Source organism: Oncorhynchus mykiss, chromosome 24 (assembly GCF_057628025.1).
Source record: "Oncorhynchus mykiss isolate SJ-2025 chromosome 24, ASM5762802v1, whole genome shotgun sequence".
Lineage (NCBI taxonomy): Eukaryota > Metazoa > Chordata > Actinopteri > Salmoniformes > Salmonidae > Oncorhynchus > Oncorhynchus mykiss.
The window spans coordinates 27,504,568-27,532,314 of NC_143045.1; the positions used below are offsets into that span (position 1 = coordinate 27,504,568).

A 27,747-nucleotide genomic window follows, 5' to 3' on the forward strand; every position below is an offset into this window, starting at 1 on the left:
CGTAACATGTATAAATATTTGTATGACCATAACAAGATTCAAAAACTGAGACACAAACTGAACAAGTTCCACAGACCTGTGACTAACAGTCCAGCCTCTCTCAGCCTACTGTGGACAGTCTGAGCAGTGATGGAGGGATTGTGCATTTCTGGTGTAACTCCTGTACCTGTCCCGCAGGTGTGTACCGATCCTGTACGGACGTACCGATCCTGTGCAGGTGTTGTTACACGTGGTCTGGTGTGTGTGTATTCTATTGCTATTGAATAGTGTAGAATAGGGATTGAAGTTAGTGTTGGAGTTTGCAAAGTGATTTGGTTGATATTAGGAATTATTGGATTTTAGATTAAAACTGAAATGCTTGGTGGTAAATCAATTGAAATAGTCTGAGATGTTTCCACTGATAAGCACTTCAACTGTTTTATTCTCACCTTTTGTTCTGAACATTATTCCATAATCTGTCATCTCTAAAATCTCACATGTTTCCCTTTCAACTTCTTCCAATGATTATTATGCATATCACTCTCAAATTTTCTAAGATATTAGCATTTAGATTTGAGAAACCCCATATTGGTAACAATCACTGGAGTTTAAGGCGTTAAATTGATATTCTAAAAGGTGTTTTTTGGCTTCTGAAATATTAGTGAATACCTTTCTGAATTAAAGATACATATCCATTATTTTATTACAATGGATGTAAAAACCATTTAAGTATTCTATATGTCTAAGAGGGTTTGAGTACTTCCAAACTGTTTCTTTCCACTCTCCTCTTCATCCTCCTCTTCCTCTGGGTTGCAGATTGCAGAGTGGGAGGAGAACCAGCTTGACGAGCAGGTGAACTTTGACAACTGCAAGATCGACCCCGCCCCCTTCCAACTGGTGGAGCGCACCTCACTTCATAAGGTCTGTCTGTACGCCTGTCTGTACGCCTGTCTGTACGTCTGTCTGTACATCTGTCTCTGTCTGTACGTCGGTCTCTGTCTGTCTGTACGTCTGTCTGTACGTCTGTCTGTACATCTGTCTCTGTCTGTACGCCTGTCTGTACGCCTGTCTGTCTCTGTCTGTACGTCGGTCTCTGTCTGTACGTCTGTCTCTGTCTGTATGTCTGTACGTCTGTCTGTCTGTACGTCTGTCTGTCTGTACGTCTGTCTGTCTGTACGTCTGTCTGTCTGTACGTCTGTCTGTCTGTCTGTCTGTACGTCTGTCTGTCTGTACGTACGTGTGTCTGTACGTCTGTGTCTGTACGTATGTCTGTATGTATGTACATCTGTCTGTCTGTCTGTATGTATGTCTGTCTGTCTGTCTGTATGTACGTCTGTCTGTACGTCTGTCTGTACGTCTGTACGTCTGTCTGTACATCTGTACGTCTGTCTGTACGTCTGTCTGTACGTCTGTCTGTCCGTCTGTCTGTACGTCTGTCCGTCTGTCTGTACGTCTGTCCGTCTGTCTGTACGTCTGTCTGTACGTCTGTACGTCTGTCTGTACATCTGTACGTCTGTCTGTACGTCTGTCTGTACGTCTGTCTGTCCGTCTGTCTGTACGTCTGTCCGTCTGTCTGTACGTCTGTCCGTCTGTCTGTACGTCTGTCTGTCTGTCTGTACGTCTGTCTGTCTGTACGTCTGTCTGTCTGTACTGTCTGTCTGTCTGTACGTCTGTCTGTACGTACGTCTGTCTGTACGTACGTCTGTCTGTACGTACGTCTGTCTGTCTGTACGTCTGTCTGTCTGTACGTCTGTCTGTCTGTACGTCTGTCTGTCTGTACGTCTGTCTGTCTGTCTGTACGTCTGTCTGTCTGTACGTCTGTCTGTCTGTACGTACGTCTGTCTGTACGTACGTCGGTCTGTCTGTACGTCTGTCTGTACGTCTGTCTGTCTGTCTGTACGTCTATCTGTACGTCTGTCTGTCTGTCTGTACGTCTGTCTGTCTGTACGTCTGTCTGTACGTACGTCTGTCTGTACGTCTGTCTGTACGTACGTCTGTATGTACGTCTGTCTGTATGTACGTCTGTCTGTCTGTACGTCTGTCTGTCTGTACGTCTGTCTGCCTGTACGTCTGTCTGTACGTCTGTCTGTACGTCTGTCTGTACGTCTGTCTGTCTGTACGTCTGTCTGTACGTCTGTCTGTACGTCTGTCTGTCTGTACGTCTGTCTGTCTGTACGTCTGTCTGTCTGTACGTCTGTCTGTCTGTACGTCTGTCTGTCTGTCTGTACGTCTGTCTGTCTGTACGTACGTCTGTCTGTACGTACGTCTGTCTGTCTGTCTGTCTGTCTGTCTGTACGTCTGTCTGTCTGTCTGTACGTACGTCTGTGTCTGTCTGTACGTCTGTCTCTGTACGTCTGTCTCTGTACGTCTGTCTGTCTGTACGTCTGTCTGTCTGTACGTCTGTCTGTCTGTCTGTATGTACGTCTGTCTGTCTGTACGTCTGTCTGTCTGTACGTCTGTCTGTACGTCTGTCTGTCTGTACGTCTGTACATCTGTACGTACAACCCCTTTTGACTAAATCGCTCCAGGATTGATATTGTAAAATTAGTATAGTAGATGGATAGTCCAGTGTCAATGCTATTATAGTCACTGCATTGCAAGCGCGCACACACACAAGCATGTCTGTACTGCCACAATAAGTCTCCCTCTGAGTGCAGGATTAAAGAACAGGCTGCATGAAGGGGGGGGGGGGGGGGTGCTTTTGAACAGTGTTGATTTAGTTGTCCTACTGTGACACACACTCACATACACTACAGAGCATTTTTTTACACACACACACTTGTTCTCACTTGCCTGGCAGGCTAATGTCCTCCATTCATAATGCCCACCCCCTTCTCCTCTCTTCTCCCCTCCTTTCTTCCCTGCTCGGTGTGCCTGCTGTTTAAACATTTAAGAGTGGGATTCTGCACCAATCCATCAAGCTCTCCCCTCCCTCAACCACCCTCGCCGCACACTGCCAACACCCATTACCACACACAATCTCCCTCCACATATTAATCTCTCTGTGTGTGTGTGTGTGTGTGTGTGTGTGTGTGTGGTGTTGGTACTTCTATCCTCAAAGGTCCCTACAAGGATACTTAATCAAGGAAAATTATCGCTTGTGGGGACATTGTCCATGTCCCCATGAGGACAAAGGCTATTTTAAGCTTTAGGGATACAGTAGTTTTCGAATTAGGGACAGTGTTACGGGTTATGGTTAGGGAAAATAGGATTTTGAATAGAAATCAATTTTAGGTCACCACGAGGATAGAAGAACAAATCAAGTGTGTGTATTAGAGCTGGGACGATCAACACTGACCATACCAATCATTTATCGCAGGCATTTTGCTGATGTCGTTCATTATGATAAGTAGCCTATACTAGAGAAATGTGAAGTTTGAAATGAAATAAGTTTGCCAATATGGGGGCTTGTTAATAGGATAATTGATGGTGGTACAACGATCAAACTAGTAGTAGTAGTTTAAAGGCCCAGTGTAGTCAAAAACGTGATTTGACTGTGATTTATATATAGTCAAAAGTGTGGACACACTTATTCATTCCAGGGTTTTTCTTAATTTTTACTATTTTCTATATTGTAAAATAATAGTGAAGACATCAAAAACTATGAAATAACCCATGGAATCATGTAGTAACCAAAAATAAGTGTTAAACAGATCAAAATATATTTTATATTTGGGATTCTTCAAAGTAGCCACCCTTTGCCTTGATGACATCTTTGCACACTCTTGGCATTCTCTCAACCAGCTTCATGAGGTAGCCACCTGGAATGCATTTCAATTAACAGGTGTGCCTTGTTAAAAGTTCATTTGTGGAATTTCTTTCCTCCTCAATGCGTTTCAGCCAATCAGTTGTGTTGTGACAAGGAAGGGGTGGTATACAGAAGATAGCCCTATTTGGTAAAAGACCAATTCCATATCATGGCAAGAAGAGCTCAATTAAGCAAAGCTAATTGACAGTCCGTCATTACTTTAAGACATGAAGGTCAGTCAATGCGTAACATTTCAAGAACTTTGAACGTTTCTTCAAGTGCAGTCGCAAAAACTATCAAGCGCTATGATGAAACTGGCTCTCATGAGGACCGACACAGGAAAGGAAGACCCAGAGTTACCTCTGCTGCAGAGGATACATTCATTAGAGTTAACTGCACCTCAGATTGCAGCCCAAATAAATGCAAATAAAAGTAACAGACACATCTCAACTGTTCAGCGGAGACTGTGTGACTCAGGCCTTCATGGTCGAATTGCTGCAAAGAAACCATTACTCAAAAACAACAATAAGAAGAAGAGACTTGTGTGGGCCCTGAAACACGAGCAATGGACATTAGACCGGTGGAAATCTTTCCTTTGGTCTGATGAGTCCAAATTAGAGATTTTTGGTTCCAACCGCCTTGTCTTTGTGAGACACAGAGTAGGTGAACGGATGATCTCCGCATGTTTGGTTCCCACCGTAAGTGCTCAGCATATGTGGGAACTCCTTCAAGACCTTTGGAAAAGCATTCCTCATGAATCTGGTTGAGAGAATGCCAAGAGTGTTCAAAGCTGTCATCAAGGCAAAGGGTTGCTACTTTGAAGAATCTCAAATATATCAAATATTTTTGGGTTACTACATGATACTACATGATATGTGTTATTTCATAGTTTTGATGTCTTTACTATTATTCTACAATGTAGAAAATAGTAATTATAAAGACCAACCCTTGAATGAGTTGATGTGTCCACACATTTGACTGGTATTGTATGTATACATATACTGTACATACTATGAGGTAGGAGTAATATTTTCCGAAAAGACCCCTTGAAATTTCAGCCTGTTTTGGTGGGATGGAGTTTCGTCCTGCCTAGTGAAAACGTTTCAAAACCTCTGCCAATAACAGCAAGTGGTCAGTTTTCCCCTCCCAATTCCCAAACATTCCTAGCAAAACTTTGATACATTGCTCTTTGCTCAGAAGCTATTTTTGTTTCTTTTAAAAAAAAAAAAATTAAATTGAAAACAATCACAGTAAGATACCTAATTGTTACCCAGAAAAAAAACTGATGCATTGAACCTTTTTTAAAGGATATTTTCTTTTCACTGTGGGCACATTGTCATATTTATCGTTATTGCATCAATTCAGACAATTTATTGCCATATTAATTTTTGTCCCAGCTTGTCTGTGTGTGTTTGTGTGTGAGAGACTTATGAACATCCGTGTTTGTTCTCTTGCATCTATCAGTCTGGGTAACGTGTATTCCATGCTGTTTTATGTGTTTGTTTCCTGGAACATTGTGATGGTTAACTCCCATTGCATTAAATATTGAAATAACAACAAGGTTATTCTATTTCCTGTGATTTGGGTTTAGGCTCAAGCTGCTGTCTGTGTGGTTCACTTGAGGTTCTAGCAGCTTACAGTATCAGTAGGGATGTTGTACCTTTCACAACAATCTAGCTCAAACACCCGATTAGGCTAATCAAGGTGATTACTTTTGATGACTTGCTGATTTACTTCATTAGTTGAATGAGGAAGGAGCTTGTACACCATTCAGCTCTCCAGTGACCACTGAGCTGACTGTTCTAATGCACTAAGTGCTGTAGTTTAATAGCTTCTCTAAGATTTTCACAGGACGCCATGTCTATAAAGGAGTGTCAAAAGGAAATATATGGTTGGTTGTGTTCTAGATGTTGGTTCTACCAGTTTAAGGTGTTCGTTCCAAGTATTCTAAATGTTCTATCTAAGAGTTCTAGATATTGATTCTAACAGTTCTAGCTGTTCTATATATTAGTTCTAAGTGTTCTAGCTGTTGGTTCTGTTCTGGATGTGGGTTCTAAGTGTATTGTTCTCTTGTCCCCAGACCCACACCATCTTTTCTCTGCTGGGGTTGGACCATGCCTACGTCACCAGCATTGGACGACTCATCGGAGTGGTGTCCCTCAAAGAGGTGAGTGACACAGATCATCTGGGGTTGTGCACATCAACATGTCACTGTCCCATCATCATCATCATCATCATCATCGATTACAACATCACAACAGCCACCATTGTCATAGACCTCTCCATCATCGTCATCTTTCTCACTGTCACAATCATCAGCATATCATGACGTTATGACTGTAACTACTGTTCACTGAAGGAGGGAAACATCAGTACAACATACTATGGGTGATTCGCTCTTTTGCAACTTTGGTTGAATGAACTAAAATCAGGCCTGAGAAGGCCAATGAAAGGCCCCGCCTTCCACAGGTGATAAGTGTGAGCCTCGGATTCATTCCTTCAATTTAATACTGCTTTTCACCGAGCCCAGGAACATGTTGTGTGGGGACAAACAGGTGCTGTACCTCATTTCCCTCCTTCAGGGAACAGTAGTTATAGTCATAACGTTACGTTCTCTTTTCATTCAACGCCCAGGAACATGTGGTGTGGGGACAAACAGGTGCTGTACCTTGTTTCCCTCCTTCAGGGAACAGTAGTTATAGTCATAACGTTACGTTCTCTTTTCATTCAACGCCCAGGAACATGTGGTGTGGGGACAAACAGGTGCTGTACCTCATTTCCCTCCTTCAGGGAACAGTAGTTATAGTCATAACGTTACGTTCTCTTTTCATTCAACGCCCAGGAACATGTGGTGTGGGGACAAACAGGTGCTGTACCTCGTTTCCCTCCTTCAGGGAACAGTAGTTATAGTCATAACGTTCCGTTCTCTTTTCATTCAACCCCCAGGAACATGTGGTGTGGGGACAAACAGGTGCTGTACCTCGTTTCCCTCCTTCAGGGAACAGTAGTTATAGTCATAACGTTACGTTCTCTTTTCATTCAACCCCCAGGAACATGTGGTGTGGGGACAAACAAGTGCTGTACCTCGTTTCCCTCCTTCAGGGAACAGTAGTTATAGTCATAACGTTATGTTCTCTTTTCATTCAACCCCCAGGAACATGTGGTGTGGGGACAAACAGGTGCTGTACCTCGTTTCCCTCCTTCAGGGAACAGTAGTTATAGTCATAACGTTACGTTCTCTTTTCATTCAACGTCAGTACAAAATACTGTGAGAAAATGGAATCCTGACCCGACAGATTTCATTGTCCTTGTGACTTTGTGTTGTACCGAAGTTGCCTGACTGAAAGGGAACTGTCACCACCATCACACACAGTCAGCATTAATGAGCTCTGCTCTTTCCGGCCCTTCAATTGGTGACAGACAGCAAGACGAATTACTGGTTAATGTTCCTTGCAGTCTTTCCTCTCACTGTCTCTTGTTATTTCTCTCTTGCTCTCTCTTCACAAACAAAACAGGCAGAAGCACGCAGTCTTTGTAAATTGGCTAGGAAACAGGAGATTGTTGCTAAGCACAGTGTTGTTCCACTGGCTGACATTTAGGCCTTTTGTTTGGTGTTAGACAAGCAGACAAAAACAGCAGTGAGACGAGCTTCTCCTCGCCTAGTCTCCTCGCCTTGCTTCTTCAATCAATCAATCAAATGTATTTATAAAGCAATTTTTACATCAGCAGATGTCACAAAGAGCTATACAGAAACCCAGCCTAAACCCCCAAACAGCAAGCAATGCAGATGTAGAAGCACAGTGGCTAGGAAAAACTCCCTAGAAAGACAGGAACCTAGAAAGGAGCAGGAACCAGGCTCTGAGGGGTGGCCAGTCCTCTTCTGGCTGTTCCGGGTGGTGATTATAAGAGTACATGGCCATTTAAGGCCAGATTGTTCTTCAAGATGTTCAAATGTTCATAGATGACCAGCAGGGTCAAATGCAGCAGTACTTTCTCTGTCACGCAGTACTGCTGTAGCTCAGCTCTCCTTATACCTCCTAATAACTAGATATACAGGGGAGGCTGTGTTTGTGTGTGTTTAGAAACAGCTGTTGGCAAGACATCTGTCATGGTTGGGGATGGAGAGTGTGGCATGATGTCTGATCAGGGCTATTGTTAGGAGTGATAAATGTTGACTTCCATAACCATAAAATGTGGTCATTTTTACTTTATTATAGGCTTGGGCAGTATGCATATTGTCATATCTTCATACTGACCTTGTGCAATACCAGGATATTCAGTAATACCTGCACTGAACACAAGGGGAGCATTTTTTTAACCCCACTGAGCCTTTGTAATCCGAAGGTTAGAAATGCTAACAAGTACATGTCAAATCCCATAGAGAATGCTAACTAAATGCTAACAAATACTTTAGTCTCTGACCTAACGTCAAATAGCCCTTACACAGGGCTGTCCTGTTGTAAAACAAATGATAGTCCCACTAAGCACATCGCCTGGTATGGCAACTGCTCGGCATCTGACCGTAAGGTGCTACAGAGTGTAGTGTGTACATCACTGGGACCAAGCTTCCTGCCATGTAGGACCTACAGTACCAGTCAAAATGTTGGACACACCTACTCCTTCTTAGTCAAATAGCCCTTACACAGGGCTGTCCTGTTGTAAAACAAATGATAGTCCCACTAAGCACAAACCAGATGGGATGGCGTATCGCTGCAGAATGCTGTGGTAGCCATGCTGGTTAAGTGTGCCTTGAATTCTAAATAAATCACTAACAGTGTCACCAGCAAATCACCATCACACCACCTCCTCCATGCTTCACGGTGGGAACCACACAAATCAAATCCAAGTTTATTTGTCACGTGCACTGAATACAACATGAGTAGACCTTACAGTGAAATGTTCTAACCAATAGTGCAAAAAAGGTATTAGGTGAACAATGGGTAAGTAAAGAAGTAAATACAACAGTAAAAAGACAGGCTATATACAGTAGCAAGGCTATAAAAGTAGCAAGGCTACATACAGACACCGGTTAGTCAGGCTGATACAGAGAGTAGCAGTAGCGTAAAAGAGAAGTTGGCGGGTGGTGGGTGGCGGGACACAATGCAGATAGACCGGTTAGCCAATGTGCAGGAGCACTCGTTGGTCGGGCAATTGAGGTAGTATGTACATGAATGTATAGTTAAAGTGACTATGCATATATGATAAACAGAGAGTAGCAGCAGTGTAAAAGAGGGGTTGGGGGAGGCACACAATGCAAATAATCTGGGTAGCCATTTGATTACCTGTTCAGGAGTTGGGGGTAAAAACTGTTGAGAAGCCTTTTGTCCTAGACTTGGCACTCCGGTACCGCTTGCCATGCTGTAGTAAAGAGAACAGTCTATGGCTGGGGTCTGACAATTTTTAGGGCCTTCCTCTGACACTGCCTGGTGTAGAGGTCCTGGATGGCAGGCAGCTTAGCCCCAGTGATGTACTGGGCCGTACGGACTACCCTTTGTAGTGCCTTGCGGTCAGAGGCCGAGCAATTGCCGTACCAGGCTGAACGCATTGAGGAAAGAAATTCCACAAATTAACTTTTAACAAGGCACACCTGTTAATTTAAATGTGTTCCAGGTGACTACCTCATGAAGCTGGTTGAGAGAATGCCAAAAGTGTGCAAAGCTGTCATCAAGGCAAAGGGTGGCTACTTTTATTGAAACTCAAATATAAAATATATTTTGATTTGTTTAACACTTTTTTGGTTACTACATGATTCCATATGTGTTATTTCATTGTTTTGATGTCTTCACTATTATTCTACAATCTAGAAAATAGTCCAAATTAAGAAAAACCTTAGAATGAGTAGTTGTGTCCAAACGTTTGACTGGTACTGTATATATACTAGGCTGTGTCAGAGGAAGGCCCAAAAAATTGTCAAAGACTCTGGTCACCCAAGTCATAGACTGTTCTCTCTGCTTCTGCAGGGCAAGACTGCTGAACAATTAATCAAATGGCCAACCAGACTATTTCCATTGACACCCCCCCTTCTTTGTTTTTACACTGCTGCTACTCGCTGTTTATTATATATGCATGGTCTCTTTACCCCTGCCCTCATGTACAAATTACTTTAACTAACCTGTATCCCCGCACATTGACTCGGTACCGGTACCCCCTGTATATAGTCTCATTATTATTATTATTATTATTATTCTATTGTGTTACTTTTATATTTTCTTAACTATATTTTCTTAACTGATTTGTTGGTTAAGGGTTTGTAAGTAAGCATTTCACAGTAAGTTCTACACCTGTTGTATTCGGCGCATGTGACAAATACAATTTGATTTGGGAAGCTTGATTTTGGAAGAAGCTAACCACTTAGCTAGAAAGCTAACTAGCTACTAAATTAGCAAACCAAGTGCACAACTGCAGAGCATTTAGCACATTTTAGACACTTCATATTTATAAGATATCTAGCTGGCAAACATTTAGTTGTGAATTCCCTACTGTAACTAGATCATCTGGTGCATGTTGCACAGCAGAGAGTGACTCTTGTTGTTGTGTACTCGTAAAGTAAACAAACACCACATGACGGAACAACCGGTAAGCTTCATAATGAAAAACTGTGACAGGTGAAATGAAACACGCAATCTTTATCTCTTAACATATTGCATAAGTTGACTGCAGGTATTTGCTTAACAAGTAACTAGAAATATGCAAAAAAAATGTATTACTTTCAAAGAAATAGCTTCAACGGTATTGACTGTATAGAAAAAACATCCCGTAACCATTTCCAAATACCCCGATATATGGCCCAATACTACTTTATTACCATGGTAGCGGAGCCACACGCCCTATATTATCACCTGTAATATTGCCATGGTTAAACCTCACCATTCTGCTTTGGTCTACACAAAAGGGGGAAACCTAGTCAGTTGTTCAACTGAATGCCTTCAACTGAAATGTGTCTTCCGCATTTAACCCAACTGTCCTCTCTTATACAAAGCCTTAATTATTTTCAATCCCAAATTGACTGGTACTCCAGAACTGTGATCTGTAGTCCCTAAGTGTCAAAGTCTTCAGGCTAGTGGTCTGTTTTGGATTGGGAAAGTCTCTTGGCCTTTGTTGACTGATTCTTCCTGTATTATCTCTGTAGCTGCGGAAGGCCATCGAGGGTTCTGTGGCAGTGAAGGGGGTGAAAGTGCGCCCCCCTCTGTCCAGTTTCCGGGACAGTGGCACCAGCGGCAGCAGCAGCAGCAATAGCGAGAACGAAGCCACAGAGCTCCACAAGCTGTGGGACCGTCACAAATCCATGTCCCTCCCCCGGGAGCACCTGGCCTCCGACTCTGACGAGAAGTCCCAGTGAGGGGGATGGGGACAGGGAGATGGGGACAGATTTTTGGGAGAGGTATATTGGATGGGGATTGGGACAGGTTAATGTAGACAGGTATATTACCGAGGAGTGGGATGAGCGTTGACCCCCCCCACTTAAAAACCACTACTGATGCTGCAACCTCATAGCTTGGATCAATATTTAATTCTGGAATATAGAGTTCCTCTCCATCCCTCTCTCCTTTACCCCTCCTCCTGGTTGGCCTTTGGGCCCTACACTTACTCAGCTCTTATGGAGGAGGGATTGACTCACCACAGACTGGACCCTGCTCTCCACTAGGCTTGGGGGGGCCCACAACAGAATAGATCTGTGTGTTAGGGAGGGGAGAGGAGTTAAGGTGTCACTGCTTAACAAAGTTTGTCAGAACAAAATGTATAGAATGTTTTGACTGTAAAAGGGATTGCATTTTCTTTTTTGCCAACTTTGGAATTGGTGAGGAAATGTTCAGTTTGTTTGCATTTTGTGGACCTGTAAACGTTTCTTTCTGACCAGTCTTCCATATGCAGACGGTTCAACAGTGACAAGAAGATAGGCTTGTGTACCGGTATGGATGTGAGTGTATGTATTGAGTGCATGGACGCATTGGTTGGTATGTATTTACACGACGAAAGTAGCGAAACCAACCACCTGCTTTAATTCCTTTGTGATTTGAATCTTCTTATCTTATCAGACACATTTCAGTCTTATCATTTCAGCAGTGTTCTAGTTTGTTCCCATCTGTTTTAGTGACCTGGAACTGGAAATAAGTAGCCTAGTGGTTAGAGCTATGGGCCAGTAACCGAAAGGTCGCTGGTTCAAATACCTGAGGCAACAAGATGAAAAGTCTATATCTTTGAGCAACACTTAAACCTAATTTGCTCCAGGCGTGCCGTACTACTATGGCTAACCCGGTAAAACAACACATTTCCCTGCAACTATCTGGTGTGTGTGTATGTGTATGTATGTGTATGTGTATGTGACAATAACAATGTGAGACCAGAACAGTATGTGGTTCACCTTGCCTCTGTCGAGAGAACCACATACTGTTCTGGTCTCACATTGGGAGATGTCTTCACCACTCTTTCTTTCAGTCCTCTCCCTCTACCCCTATTATTTTCTGTGTTACATTAGTGCTTGAGTCTGGGTGAGAGAATAGTCTACTCTATGCAAACAGATGTACAGTATGTATGTAGGTATTCTGTAGAATGGTGAAATCATGTGTTAACATTTACCTCTCAGCATGCTTCAACACACATGCTGTGCACTCCTTTAAGAAAACACGGCCTCAAACACACACACACACAGGTTTTAATAAGAGCCAGTCCAAGAGAAGAGGGCTTTCTCTAGATGTGGCTCTTAATAAGCCTGACTGAGTATGTTGGGCTAGGGAGAGAGGAGGAGAGGAAGAAGGAGAGGGAAAAGATGGAGAGTGAATGGAAGAATGAAAGCATTTTCTGTTATCTAATCTGCTGTGTTAGGGAGTTTTCTTCAATAGAACCCAGGGTAGCTTTCTGGTTGGCCAACTTCACATCCCAACTGTCCAGTAAACACTACGGTGATCAGAGTAAGGTCAGACCCAGACCACATAGAACCAGTTTAAATAATGCTGACCAGTAGCCAACTGACTGAAACTAGATATCTGAACTAACTGACCAAAGATCAAACATCCATACTGACCAATTAGAAGCCGTCAGCATTACCGATCGGTGATCTATACATGGCTAATGATAAAGCACTCCATTGCTACTACAGTATGATTTATCAATAGTCCTACTGATGTATAGAGCTGCCTAGAGGACGTCTGGTTATATGGTTAAGAGTCTGACCTCAGTGATTTTTGACTTATTCATGTATTTTCCTCACAACAGTCATTGGCTTAATGTGCTGCATGGTTTCCTTAGTCATTTGAATGTATTTAACTATTAAGTATGTTTTGCTTGGTGATATAAGCCCCAAACTGGACAAGCCCAGTGTGCAGCTTCCAATCAGATCACATACACTCCCTTATTGAATTGTCGGCAAAAAAAAAAAAAAAGTAAGTATGGCCACTACTCGTTTTCTTTCAGTCTCTCATTCGCTCTCTCTCTCACTGATTGATTAACAGGCAGGGGTCATTTTGAGACTTCTTTCTTCCTCCCTCCTTTGTAATGTTTGCACTGAAAGGCCTGATGCCTCTGAAAAGGACTGAGCAGGGTCACTTCCTGTGTCAAACACTCTTTCCACCTGCAATTGTTGTTATTTGGATTTACTGTTTTCACCCAGCAATATCATAATTTCTGCTCACATACGCAAGCTCAGAGTATCTAACTGTGCTTATACACATTCAGACTCCTTACTCATTGCCACATTGAATAAAGGACACACACACACACTAACATCTTCGCAGACTGACATGCCCATCCTCACATGCAGAGAGACACACTCACACACCTTGAGTGACAGCATGGCTTTGCATGAAAGAGTGCATGTGACTTTGAAGGCTGTGTTTTCATATTGTTAGAACTATGACCAACGGAATATATGAGAAATATACTGTTGTGTATACAGGGTTGGATAGGTTACTTTCTAAGTGTAACCCTGGGTGTATATCATTTTAATGGACAATGTCAATATGCTGATGGCTATTTTGTTGAATGTTTTTATTCTCACTTATTTTGCATCTTTTCTCATTGCATTAGTTTTGATCTAGGTTTGATTGGCATTCATTCATACAACGAGCTTTAATCATGGCTTATTTTGGAAAAGGAGATGGGCTTTTTGGGGAATGTGTGGATTTAAGACTTTGCTATACGTTTACAGATTTAACATAGTTAACATCATTGCTGTAATACATGATTGTTAATTTAAAATCTAACTGATCTACATTTCTATCTATGGAGTTGCTCTTCCTGCAACTCCTTTTTAGTTTTTGTTGCGTATTGCTCTTTCCTGTCTGATTGTTATAAAAAGGTCCAATGTTCAATGTTTTTCCAGCCTTGCAGCATGTACCCAACATTTCTACAATGTTTATGTATGTCATTTGTATAATGCAAGTAACACTATAACGCTAGCAGAATGAGACCCACTACCTGAAGTAACAGGAACATTTAACCAACGTTTATAGAATGTTTAAAGGACCCATGGGTGTTCTCGGTGGTCTGTATGACATCGTCATTTCACAAGTGCCTACATCATCCTGGCCCCTGCATGGTAACAGGGGTAGGATAGGTTTTCTCTGCAAATGAATGTGAAACGTTTTTAAGGGATAGAAATGACTACCCATGTCTCTGCATTTGATATGTATATATACACACACACACACGATGTGTCAGTACAGTGTGCAGCCATGACAACTCTCCGTTGTCAGTCCCCAAGTCCCCAAAGGGACCAGCCAAAATGCACGTTTGATTTGCTTTGGGTTTTGTATTTTTCAGATGGGTTTTTCATTATTTTTCGTTTCTCTGAAGTCATTCTATCCTTATTTCCTTTTCTGTTCTCTATGGCATCATTTACTACAAGATAGATATTTTAGGGCAGGCACATATTTATTAATAGGTATTAATCAAAATAGAAGAATCTGATTTGTTCGTTTTTTTATTATTTTGATTTGAATGATTAGGTAATCAACTTGTACAATAATGATTGTTCATCTCACTTTCTAACCAGATTTTAATATATGACTTGACATGAATGCAAGAACCTTATTTTTGTAAAGAAATTGAAAAATGTTAAACAATATGTACGTTATGACACACACTGTCTGTTTGGTCCCAGGCCATTTCTGGATTCTGCTGCTTGTACTGTCTCTGTCTGACTCTGGACTGTATGATGTGTTATAGGCCCACTATGGAAACTCACTGGGGTCAAACCAGCCAGAGTTTAACAAGTCCAGTGCTATTTTTCACAATTTGTTTTTATATCAGGGATGAATAAAGACATTTTTAACAAATGGGAGTCTGGAATCTTCTTTTACCTCACCCCTCCTCTTTTTCTCTCATCCCCCTCTCCTCCCAGAAGCTGTAGAACAGCAACTGTTTTTTTTATCTTTCTGTTTTTTTATCACTCTCTCATTCTTTCCCTCTGGAGTGTGTTTGTTGTTTAAAAAAAATCTGTTTTTCTGAGTGAAATGCCATCTGTACTGAAATGGGCAGATAAATGCTTAATTATAGCTAAATGGGTTAATTTGTTAAGGTGTGAAAAGTATACCTCTCTCCCTGTGGAGCCTAGCGTCTTTGTTCCAGACAGCTGTGCTGTAGAGTAGGGTGTGTTTTAAACTGCCCCGTCCCTGCTGTTCCAGATGAGATAACAGTCCCGTCTCTGACGCCTTTTGTTCTGGATTATGTCACTGTGTAATCTGTAATCCCTGTAATCTGACCAACACTCAACACTGCAATCTGAGATGAGACCTAACACTGCCCAATCCTGTTAGAGATTTCAATTATTCATGTCTGTCTGTCTGTGTGTGAGAGAAACAGAGTATGTGTATGAGGGAGAGAAAATGGTACAAAACAAAACGTTTTTTTTTTAACCTATCTTCTGTAGTTTATTGGCATACTACAAGCCATTTGTATTGTGGTGGTGCTGGTGCTAGTTCTTGACGGTGGTGGTGCTAGTCCTTGGAACAGTTTTACACATGCTCAACACAACCACTTTCAGTTTCATCTCCTGTCCCAGGCGATGTGGACTTCATATTGATGAATAATAAATGAAGGTGTCACAGTAAAAGTCTGTCTCCCCAGATTGGCAGAGAGTGAGGAGGATACAAGGGGGGACTATTTTAACTGTGACTCATAGTCAGACAGGCAGATTGATGTAATTGCTGCAAAAAAAAAGTGCAGAGGGCTCTATGAAGAAAGTTTCCCTGAGCAAACTAAACTCTGTCTGACTTACGACTGATACTGTGTGAGCGAGAGGCTAGGAGAATGGTGAGAGGAGATGACAAGCATGACATTTCTTTTTGCTTCTCTTAAAACTTGTCAGACCAATTATCATCCAAGATACTACTGGCTCTATGGTTCTGAACAAGTATTCATTGTCAGGAAATATGCAAGAAATAGCTAGTCACTTATTCATGAACAGAGCTCTATCTCAGGTCTACCCAGTGTGTTCAGTATGGGGGGGGTGGTCTATCTGTAACCTGGCCTGAACGTTTCTTTGACCAGGATGTGTGTGTATGTTATAAACCAAACCCCATGTTACTTACTTTAATATGGTGCAATGTTAAAGATACCTTTTGTTTTTTTTTTATGCATTTTCTTTGATTCATTTATTAAATCAACAATCAACATTAACCCATAAACAAAAATAAAAAATCAACTGAAATCAAATCATTTTTTTAACGATAGCGTTTGACTACATCACATCTCTTCTATGTATAAAACTGGAGGGTGAAAATAGAAACCGATCTGAAGTCAGAGGTGGGCCTCAGAGCGATATGCAGGGGGTGTAGGAGGATCCATAACCCTCATAGTGGGGATCCTCATGACACTGACCACCAGCATGCCCTCAGGGGTCAGTGTGCCACTGACCGACAGGGGGTCCATGTCCTCCGGTAGCAGGGTCTTATGGGTAAAAGTATCACTGACACTCCCATCCTCCAACACCTGAGGGAGAGAAGGTATGGTGAGAGAATGAGGGAGGAAGAAGGAAGAGAAATAGAAGAGGGCCAGCAGAGGAGTAAAGGAGAGATGGAGAAGAGAGGTAATATAATGAGGGAAGGTCAAGGAAGGGGGGAAGGTGAGAAGAGGTGGAATCGAGGATAAATCAAGGGAAGAAGGGGTGGTGAGATGAAGGTGAGAAACAGTGAGGTCAGTACATACAGCTCTATCTTTTGATCACTGTTGTCGTACCAGGAAATGCAAATTGTAGTGTATTCAAGGTTTAAAAAGGCTTCTAAAGTGTGTAACTTCCACTTAAAAATGTCAGACTTGATTTGCTCTAACAAAAAAATGTATCAACCCCTAGGAAAATGTCCATTAATTATAATCCACATAATTTAAAAGTCCTGTTGCTGAAGTCTTTTTTTCCTGATGTGAGAATCAGGGTCATATTAAGATGGTGGGGAGCTGAGATCAGGCAGAGAATCACAACAAACGGTTGACAAAGAGCAGTATTTGTCTAAGCAGGGCCTTGGGGCTGCATGGTGAATGGATGAGAGGACTGGATGTTGGCTTTATTAAGTGGTTCTCTGGCCTGTTAAAGAGGAGCTGTGACATGGTTGCCTTACAGAATCAGCAGCAGTTTCCTCTCTCTCCACTTTGCCATTTACTACTGATTACAAACTTCTTACACATGGCTGAGGCTGGGAGAGCAGGAGGCCTAGTGAGATTATACAGAACAATTAATGGTTGCAGGAATGTTCCTGGACATCATGTAACACAAACTCGTAGTCCATTCAAGGTTTAAGAAGGCTTCTAAAGTTTGCTATTTCATCTTTAAAATGTCAGCCTTGATTTGCCCTAACAAAAATGTGTCAACCCTTACAAATAATGTAAATTAATTATAATATTCAAAACAAATCACATTTCCTGCCGGATTATTTTTCTGCTGTAGCAAACTGGCTCAAATTAAGGTATGGCATCTGTATATAGCTCTCCAATAGCCTCACCCTTCACACTTCTCCCTCATCATCCCCCAGTACACAATAACCAAGCACATCATTAAACAGGACACACAATGCACACACACACATCATTGCACTTATAATTTGTACCTACAGTGTGCACACAGACACATCCTCTTTCACCAATGGGTACCCACACGTACACACTATAACCTTCAGACACTCACCTTTTCAGCGTGGATGACTATGTTGTGGTTGTAGGCCATCAACACTATGTCATGAGGTTCAAACTGACTGACGTCAGCTGACATGTAGTAACTTTCCCCCAACGATCTGACCATGCCCATACTGGCAGGACGACCTGTCACAGTGCCACTTGTTGGGCCTGGAGGGAAGTGCAGACAAAACAGTTAGTGGAGGAGACTTGAATATGTTGATTTATTCAATTCTTATTTTCTTGTTCTCATTACCATCACCAACTTGGTGAAGAATAAACATAGCAAGAGAAAATATAGAAAGGAATTAAGGGAAGGATATAAGGATATATTTCAGTTTTATGTGGAGACAACTGGAGAATACATGCCATTTGAGCTCATGAGTGAGCAATGATTCTGTTTGGAACATAAAGCTCATTTAATTCCCAGAAAGAACCTGAGTGGTATACTACGAAGCAAGCTAGATCTAATCAGGCTTTTATAAAGCTAGCCAGCTTCAGTTAGCTTCACATTCTAGGTCAGAGGGACCGGCTCCAGTCATAAGGGACAGAAGCGGTCGCTTAGGGCCCCCAGCCACTAGGGGGCCCCGAATAAAAAAATAAATAAATTGGGGTCTCAATTTACTGTAGTTTATAGTAGAATATGCAAGCTGTAAGTTAAACATTTGGTTGTGCATCAGCAGTTTTTCTCTTGTTTAGTCAGACACTGACAGTCACTCAATTAACCATGTCAGGTAACAATTTTTCGATTGGTAAATTAGTCTAGCCAGTTATCTAAACTTGTAATAATCATGGCCGAATACCGACCGGGCACTCGGGACATGTAGCCAGGGGCCTGGCCTCCAGTGGGCCCCGATTGATTTTGATGATCACCCTCACTCAGATATTATTAACGTGGCATAAATCATGGCAAAATGGGTAGAATTGCAGGAAATTAGCTTTAAACTGCAAAAATGTTCTCTCTACCCCTCGGAAAAATGTGTAGAACTACAGAAAACTTGTTTAAAACACACAAAAAACAACTACAAAATATGTAATCAGTCCTCTTCCTCAAATGAAGACACAGACACTTCATTCAGGATAAATGGAGTTAGCCCTGAGTTATGCTGCGTTCAAAACAACTGGGAACTTGGAAATCTCTGACTTCAGTGCGGTCAAGACAACTGAGAACTCCTACTGGGGAAAAAAATATTTTTAACTGTCTCAGCCAACTCGGAATTCCAAGTCAGAAACTCTGGCATCTTTCTAGAGCTCCGCCCTGGAGCAGGTTAGTTCTGAAGGATTCATTGCCATAGAAATGTACCTGAACATAAGGTGAGCCACCTTCATATGACTGGGTTAACTCAGAGTTGACTAAAGTTGCCTCGCTGAGACCTGGTATGTAGTATACCCCTCAGCACAAAATAGAGTCAAACTCAAGCCCCGTTTATCCCCGGTGCTAACCTGCGTCCTTTGTACCGGTGGTGCGAACATGCTGATTGTGCCCATATTTTCAGACAGGTGTAGATGATCAAAAGGCACATTATGATCTGATCTTACTGCCCAACTGCGGAGGTAGTCAGGCACGCATTGTGTCTGGATATCTCACAAGTGTAAACGGATCTGGACAATGAAACCATTTAAATCCTAATTATTCCGACTAAAATCATTGACAGGTGGCACCATTAATCTATGACGCCAACATGTATTAAAATAAATAAAATATTAATTTGAAAGAATATCTGTCAAATAGTTATCATTCAGAGAGGAACCAAAGACTTACTCTTAAATGCCGCCAACTTGTTTTTTTCTTTAACCGTTTTACTTTTTACATATTCACTTTATTATTTACAACATATGTTCAATGTAATACAGAGAAAAATGTCAAAGTTTGATATATTTCACAATATCATTTGTAATAATCATATTGATTTGGGTTATTAGACATCCAGTAGCTACACACAGTCCATAAACAGTCTTTAAAGCCATCGTTATAATTTTGTATGTGTTTGGCTCTGAGGAAGCTCCTTAGTTTTAATTTCCCTCTTTGGCATTTTAGCACCTAATAGAGTTTCACTGCCTCGACACTGTCCAACACTCAGGCAGGCCTCTTATAGCCTATTAAAGCATTTTAGCTAAGACACTGGAGACTGGTTGGAGCCCAATGGCAGACATCTCCCACTGTTCTGATTCATTATCTTCTTTGAGATGCTGCTTTTCTACCAGAATACATGTAACTTCCACAGTCAAGCTTCTTGGTCATTCCACAAATACAGTGCCTTTTGATATTTCAAGTACAAATTGTGCACCAATACCGTGTTTTAAAAGTATGTTATATTAAATTAAATGCCCTGTAATATAAACCAAATGGAACATTTTATAAATCAGATATTTTATATTAACAAATATTTGCTAAAGTGCCAAAAATCTGCATTTTGACATCTCCCACGTCATTTTTACGTAATGACATGTTATAGAAACACCTTGTTTTGAGATGTCACTTGGTTTTTAGAAACTTACCCCGCAAACAATAGACTTCCTCAGACTCGTTCTGCAATAGGGGGCCTGTGTGTGAGCATGCCCATGTTGAAGTCAGAAGTTTACATACACTTATGTTGAAGTCATGAACACTCATTTTTCAACACTACACAAAGTTCTTGTCAACAAACTATACTTTTGGCAAGTCGGTTAGGACATCTACTTTGTGCATGGCACAAGTAAATTTTCCAACAATTGTTTACAGACAGATTACTTCACTTATAATTCACAATTCCAGAAAATTATGTCATGGCTTTAGACATCATTTGAGTCAATTGGTGGTCTACCTGTGGATGTCTTTCAAGGCCTACCTTCAAACTCAGTTCCTCTTTGCTTGACATCATGGGGATATCAAAAGAAATCAGCCAAGACCTCAGAAAAAAAATGTAGACGACCACAAGTCTGGTTCATCCTTGGGAGCAATTTCCAAACGCCTGAAGGTGCCACGTTCATCTGTACAAACAATAGTACGCAAGTATAAACACCATGGGACCACACAGCCGTCATACCGCTCAGGAAGGAGACGCGTTCTGTCTCCTAGAGATGATCGTACTTTGGTGCGAAAAGTGCAAATCAATCCCAGAACAACAGCAAAGGACCTTGTGAAGATGCTGGAGGAAACCGGTACAAAAGTATCTACATCCACAGTAAAACGAGTCCTATATCAACATGACCTGAAAGGCTGCTCAGTTGGAAGAAGCCACTGCTCCAAAACTGCCATAAAAAAGCCAGACTACGGTTTGCAACTACACATGGAGAAATGTCCTCTGGTCTGATGAAACAAAAATAGAACTGTTTGGCCATAATGACCATCGTTATGTTTGGAGGAAAAGGGGGAGGCTTGCAAGCCAAAGAACACCATCCTAACCGTAAAGCATGGGGGTGGCAGCATCATGTTGTGGGGGTGCTTTGCTGCAGGAGGGACTGGTGCACTTCACAAAATAGATGACATCATGAGGTAGGACATGTGGATATATTGAAGCAACATCTCAAGACATCAGTTAAAGCTTGGTCACAAATGGGTCTTCCAAATGGACAATGACCCCAAGCATACTTCCAAAGTTGTGGCAAAATGGCTTAAGGACAACAAAGTCAAGGTATTGGAGTGGCCATCACAAAGCCCTGACCTCAATCCCATAGAAAAGTTATGGGCGGAACTGAAAAAGCGTGTGTGAGCAAGGAGGCCAACAAACCTGACTCAGTTGCACCAGCTCTGTCAGGAGAAATAGGCCAAAATTCACCCAATTTATTGTGGGAAGCTTGTGGAAGGCTACCCGAAACGTTTGACCCAAGTTAAAACATTCAAGGCAATGCTACCAAATACTAATTGAGTGTATGTAAACTTCTGACCCACTGGGAATGTGATGAAAGAAATAAAAGCTGAAATAAATCATTCTCTCTACTATTATTCTGATATTTCACATTCTTAAAATAAAGTGGAGTTCGATCTTAACTGACCTATGACAGCCAATTTTACAAGGATTAAATGTCAGGAGTTTTTGAAAACTGAGTTTAAATGCATTTGGCTAAGGTGTATGTAAACTTCAGACTTCAACTGTTCATCACCATAATGAGAGCTCTGCCATTCCTAAAAGGCACATGTAAGTGTTTTTGGAGCCTTTGTCTATGTTTTATCCTTGGCCCCCATACTGCAGAACAAGCCTGTTGTTTCTTAAAAGCAAGTGAAATGGCATGACAAGTGTCTAGACACTCCTATAACATGCCATTTACATCGGAAATTGAGAATTGGTAAAACAAAACAAAAAGTGGTCTTGACCTTTTAACGGCGAACCCTGTTACTTGAACTGAACTTTTGTTTTAATATGTTAAAAATATATTTTTAAGAAATATTGGACATGTAAGAGTCAACTCTCTTTCGTCATTTTGTGGTAGAAAACTGAGCATGTTCAAAATAACTAGTCAACCCATATTTGGATGGGCTAAAAATGATTTAACAAGTTAAAACATTTTGTTAAACTATTCAATTACTCCTCCCTGTTGTCCCTCAAGGGCACATCAACAGATTTTTTTACCTCGTCAGCTTGGAGATTTGAACCAGCAACCTATTGGTTATTGGCCCAGCGCTCTTATCTGCTCATAACCACTAGGCTACCTTTCATCCAAGGTGCAGGAGCCTGGCCCTGGATAGCTTCTGCTCAATTTAACTGCTGTTTACTTTTTTTAATTTTGCCTTTATTTAACTAGGCAAGTCAGTTAAGAACAAATTCTTATTTACAATGATGGCCTAGGAACAAGGGGTTAACTGCCTTGTTCAGGGGCAGAATAACAGATTTTTACCTTGTCAGCTCGGGGATTCAATCTAACAACCTTTTGGTTACTGGCCCAACACTCTAACCACTAGCCTACCTGCCGCCCCCTACCTACCATTGATGTTATTCACCCAAACCCCCAACTCCCCCTCACCCCAACAACCCCCCACTCACCTGGGTGCCCGTAAGAGTCTTTGCAGTGTCGGCTGAAGGGGGCCAGACACAAGGGGGCCACATCCCCCTCCTCTCCAAACAGGCTTTGGGGTCCCACCCCTGCTGCCTCCAGGAAAGGCTCAAACAGGGGGTCCCCCGCCCCACCGCCAGACTCCTCTGACCGGTAGGTGCTGGAACTGCTGTAGCAGGCTGACGAGCGGAACGAGGAAGAGGAGGAACGGCTGGATGAAGAGCTGGTCAGAGCCATGGTGAGAATTGGTGTCTAAAACACACACACACACACACACACACACTGAAACTACAACTAACTCAGTGAGATTATTTTACTACTAAATTGTTGTCAACACACCAAGACAAAGCTGGTGGCTCTGTTGTTCTTTAGAATCAGCCCAGATACTCTTCAGAAGTCAGTAACCCCTTTTTCCACTGCACACACACTGACACTGAGCTCTCTGCTGTCTCTCTGGGTGTAATTTAACAAAGTCCCAAAGCATTCTGGGAAAGTGGCATGCTATGGTGTAGTCCTCTTTTCTCCTTACAAGGTGGTGTGTCCAGCGATGGTAGCCAGGAATAACGGTAAAAGAGATAAGATGTGTGTTCCTCACGCATGCAAGTTTACACACACACACACACACACACACACACACACACACACACACACACACACACACACACACACACACACACACACACACACACACACACACACACACACACACACACACACACACACACACAAACAAACTCTAAAGTAACATAGAGATTACTGAGCCAAGGGGTGCACTCAGAGATGTTTTAGGTATGTGGTCAGAGATAACAGAATGAGAACAACAGGTTGAGAAGGTTGTGGGAACGTTGTGCTAACGTTGCTTTTTAAACCATCATTTGACTGTCACTCTGTACGTCCTGCTGCAGGATTCCTTTAGGATTTTTGTATGCATTTTATGACAGAACATTATGTCTGTACTTTATGGAGGCACGTTACTTCATACACGTACTTTAAGCCAGCACTTTATGCCAGTACTTTACACCAGCATGTTATGCCAGTACTTTATGCCAGAAGTTTAAGCCAGTACTTTATGCAAGCATGTTATGCCAGTACTTTATGTTTGTACTTCATGCCAGCACATTACGCAAGTACTTTATGCCAGTACGTTATGCCAGTACTTTATGCCAGCATGTTATGCCAGTATGTTATGCCAGGACTTTACGCCAGTACTTTATGCAAGTATGTTATGCCAGTACTTTATGCAAGTATGTTATGCCAGCACTTTACGCCAGTACGGCATGCCAGTACGTTATGCCAGTACATTATGCCAGCATGTTATGCCAGTACTTTATGCCAGCATGTTATGACAGTACTTAATGCCAGTACGTTATGCCAGTACTTTATGTCAGCAAGTTATGATTGTACTTAATGCCAGTACGTTATGCCAGTACATTATGCAAGTACGTTATGCCAGTACTTCATGCCAGCATGTTATGACAGTACTTTATGCCAGCATGTTATGACAGTACTTAATGTCAGTATGTTATGACAGTACTTAATGTCAGCATGTTATGACAGTACTTAATGTCAGCATGTTATGACAGTACTTAATGTCAGCATGTTATGACAGTACTTAATGTCAGCATGTTATGACAGTACTTAATGTCAGCATGTTATGACAGTACTTAATGTCAGCATGTTATGACAGTACTTAATGTCAGCATGTTACGCCAGTACTTAATGCCAGCATGTTATGACAGTACTTAATGTCAACATGTTATGACAGTACTTAATGTCAGCATGTTATGACAGTACTTAATGCCAGCATGTTATGACAGTACTTAATGTCAGCATGTTATGACAGTACTTAATGTCAGCATGTTATGACAGTACTTAATGCCAGCATGTTATGACAGTACTTAATGTCAGCATGTAATGACAGTACTTAATGCCAGCATGTTATGACAGTACTTAATGTCAGCATGTTATGACAGTACTTAATGTCAGCATGTTATGACAGTACTTAATGTCAGCATGTTATGCCAGTACTTTATGCCAGCATGTTATGCCAGTACTTTATGCCAGCATGTTATGACAGTACTTTATGCCAGCATGTTATGACAGTACTTCATGCCAGCATGTTATGCCATTACTTAATGCCAGTATGTTATGCCAGTACTTTATTTAAGTATTTTATGCCAGCACGTTATGCCAGTACTTAATGCCAGTACTTTATTTAAGTATTTTATGCCAGCATGTTATGACAGTACTTAATGCCAGTACTTCATTTAAGTATTTTATGCCAGCATGTTATGACAGTACTTAATGCCAGTACTTTATTGAAGTATTTTATGCCAGCATGTTATGACAGTACTTAATGCCAGTACTTTATTTAAGTATTTTATGCCAGCACGTTATGCCAGTACTTAATGCCAGTACTTTATTTAAGTATTTTAGGCCAGCATGCTATGACAGTACTTAATGCCAGTATGTTATGCCAGTACTTTATGCCAGCATGTTATGCCAGTACTTTATGCCAGCATGTTATGCCAGTACTTTATGCCAGCATGTTATGACAGTATTTTATGCCAGCATGTTATGCCAGTACTTTATGCCAGCATGTTATGACAGTATTTTATGCCAGCATGTTATGCCAGTACTTTATGCCAGCATATTATGACAATATTTTATGCCAGCATGTTATGCCAGTACTTTATGCCAGTACTTTATTTAAGTATTTTATGCCAGCACGTTATGCCAGTACTTTATGCCAGCATATTATGACAATATTTTATGCCAGCATGTTATGCCAGTACTTTATGCCAGTACTTTATTTAATTATTTTATGCCAGCACGTTATGCCAGTATTAAGCTGTTGACTTGCTGGGACTACATTTGGAGAAATGTTCTGTGAATCAAGTCGATTATTCTGAGGTCTCCAGCTGGGACTACATTTCGAGAAATGTTCTGTGAATCAAGTCGATTATCATTCTATGAAATGGTTATAAAAAAAGGTTAGTATTAGAGCGCGTATGACTGTTAACATTCACAATACAATACCCATAAGTACAGAATTACATTATTGTCATCTGGAGCCAGATGTTTTACCATTTTGACTGTGTTAGAAAATGAAAACTTTTCAAAGACGATATTCTCTCATGTCCAAGTCAGTAAGTCAATTTCCCTGGAGATATACAGTGGCTTGCGAAAGTATTCACCCCCTTGGCATTTTTCCTATTTTGTTGCCTTACAACCTGGATTTAAAATGGATTTGTAGGGGGTTGTATCATTTGATTTAAACAACATGCCTGCCACTTTGAAGATGCAAAATGTTTTTATTGTGAAACAAACAAGAAATCAGACAAAAAAACTGAAAACTTGAACGTCCATAACTATTCACTATTCGAAAGTCAATACCACCTTTTGCAGCAATTACAACTGCATGTCTCTTGGGGGTATGTCTCTCTATAAGCTTGGCACATCTGTCCACTGGGATTTTTGCCCATTCTTCAAGGCATGACTGCTCCAGGTCCAAATTGGATGGGTTCCGCTGGTGTACAGCAATCTTCAAGTCATATGAGGATTCTGTGTTATGCACTATAACCCGTTACCATATATGTGATTGAATATTATCTGCTGTTGGCTTGTGTGGATGTATGTATGTGTTATGCAACATAGCTGACTTGAAACATTGTTAACAGTTTCAGGGCCATGGGCCTTTCTCATGATGGAAAAATACAGAATAAGATGAAGACATAAGAACTGTGCAATGAGTTGGGGGGGGGCACATTCAGAACGTAGTGTTGCGAGAACAAACAGTATTTTGTTAGATAACAGGAGCCAGGTGCGCGATAACGGTATCGAGCATGAGCGCATAGATATTCTTCACAGCAACCGTTACATCTATCAACTGAAGCGCTTAGCGGGCTGGGACCAGCCTCTGCGCCAACAACCAACGATAGGCTGGGTGAGTTTAAATCACGCCCAGTCTCTACTCTGACAGGCCGGCTCAGAAGCAGGAACTATTTCTGTCAAGGTATATTTATAATATCTTTGACAAGAACAAACAAACATAAATATATAAAACTGTATTTTTTTGTGAAGAATCAACAACAAGTGGGACACAATCATGAAGTGGAACGACATTTATTGGATATTTAAAACTTTTTTAACAAATCAAAAACTGAAAAATTGGGCGTGCAAAATTATTCAGCCCCTTTACTTTCAGTGCAGCAAACTCTCTCCAGAAGTTCAGTGAGGATCTCTGAATGATCCAATGTTGACCTAAATGACTAATGATGATAAATACAATCCACCTGTGTGTAATCAAGTCTCCGTATAAATGCACCTGCACTGTGATAGTCTCAGAGGTCCGTTAAAAGCGCAGAGAGCATCATGAAGAACAAGGAACACACCAGGCAGGTGTGAGATACTGTTGTGAAGAAGTTTAAAGCCGGATTTGGATACAAAAAGATTTCCCAAGCTTTAAACATCCCAAGGAGCACTGTGCAAGCGATAATATTGAAATGGAAGGAGTATCAGACCACTGCAAATCTACCAAGACCTGGCCGTCCCTCTAAACTTTCAGCTCATACAAGGAGAAGACTGATCAGAGATGCAGCCAAGAGGCCCATGATCACTCTGGATGAACTGCAGAGATCTACAGCTGAGGTGGGAGACTCTGTCCATAGGACAACAATCAGTCGTATATTGCACAAATCTGGCCTTTATGGAAGAGTGGCAAGAAGAAAGCCATTTCTTAAAGATATCCATAAAAAGTGTCGTTTAAAGTTTGCCACAAGCCACCTGGGAGACACACCAAACATGTGGAAGAAGGTGCTCTGGTCAGATGAAACCAAAATTGAACTTTTTGGCAACAATGCAAAACGTTATGTTTGGCGTAAAAGCAACACAGCTCATCACCCTGAACACACCATACCCACTGTCAAACATGGTGGTGGCAGCATCAT

General features: G+C 41.5%; 2 protein-coding genes across 4 annotated transcripts in view; one reads left to right on the forward strand and one right to left on the reverse strand.

The window, feature by feature from the left end:
- Positions 1-11,703, forward strand: part of LOC110504090 (chloride channel protein 2) — a 195,518-nt gene extending 183,815 nt beyond the window's left edge. For 2 of the 3 annotated variants that reach the window (XM_090218806.1, XM_036961147.2), the window contains 3 exons: positions 796-900; positions 5,808-5,894; positions 10,857-11,703. In XM_090218806.1, the coding sequence (XP_090074932.1) occupies positions 796-900; positions 5,808-5,894; positions 10,857-11,066 (402 nt within the window). In that variant the 3' untranslated portion in view covers positions 11,067-11,703. Of the gene's footprint in view, positions 1-795; positions 901-5,807; positions 5,895-10,856 lie in introns of those variants that run through there. The other variant, XR_016491409.1, reaches the window with a different exon arrangement.
- Positions 11,704-16,282: 4,579 nt separating this feature from the next.
- LOC110504092 (heat shock protein beta-6) lies at positions 16,283-23,276 on the reverse strand. Its single transcript, XM_021582917.3, has 4 exons — positions 23,138-23,276; positions 22,789-23,050; positions 17,841-17,998; positions 16,283-16,654 (listed from the first exon to the last, which is right to left on the reverse strand). Exons 2-4 carry the CDS (start codon positions 23,033-23,035, stop codon positions 16,463-16,465), a joined length of 597 nt encoding a protein of 198 aa, XP_021438592.1. The 5' UTR covers positions 23,036-23,050; positions 23,138-23,276; the 3' UTR covers positions 16,283-16,462.
- Positions 23,277-27,747: the final 4,471 nt, after the last annotated feature.

Excerpts from the sequence above, each read along its gene's own strand:
- LOC110504092 (XM_021582917.3), bottom strand. The coding sequence starts at position 23,035 with ATGGCTCTGACCAGCTCTTCATCCAGCCGTTCCTCCTCTTCCTCGTTC. Across the intron at positions 17,999-22,788 it reads AGACTCTTACGGGCACCCAG|GCCCAACAAGTGGCACTGTG; the intron begins GTGAGTGGGGGG and ends ACTTCCCTCCAG. Across the intron at positions 16,655-17,840 it reads TAGTCATCCACGCTGAAAAG|GTGTTGGAGGATGGGAGTGT; the intron begins GTGAGTGTCTGA and ends TCTCTCCCTCAG.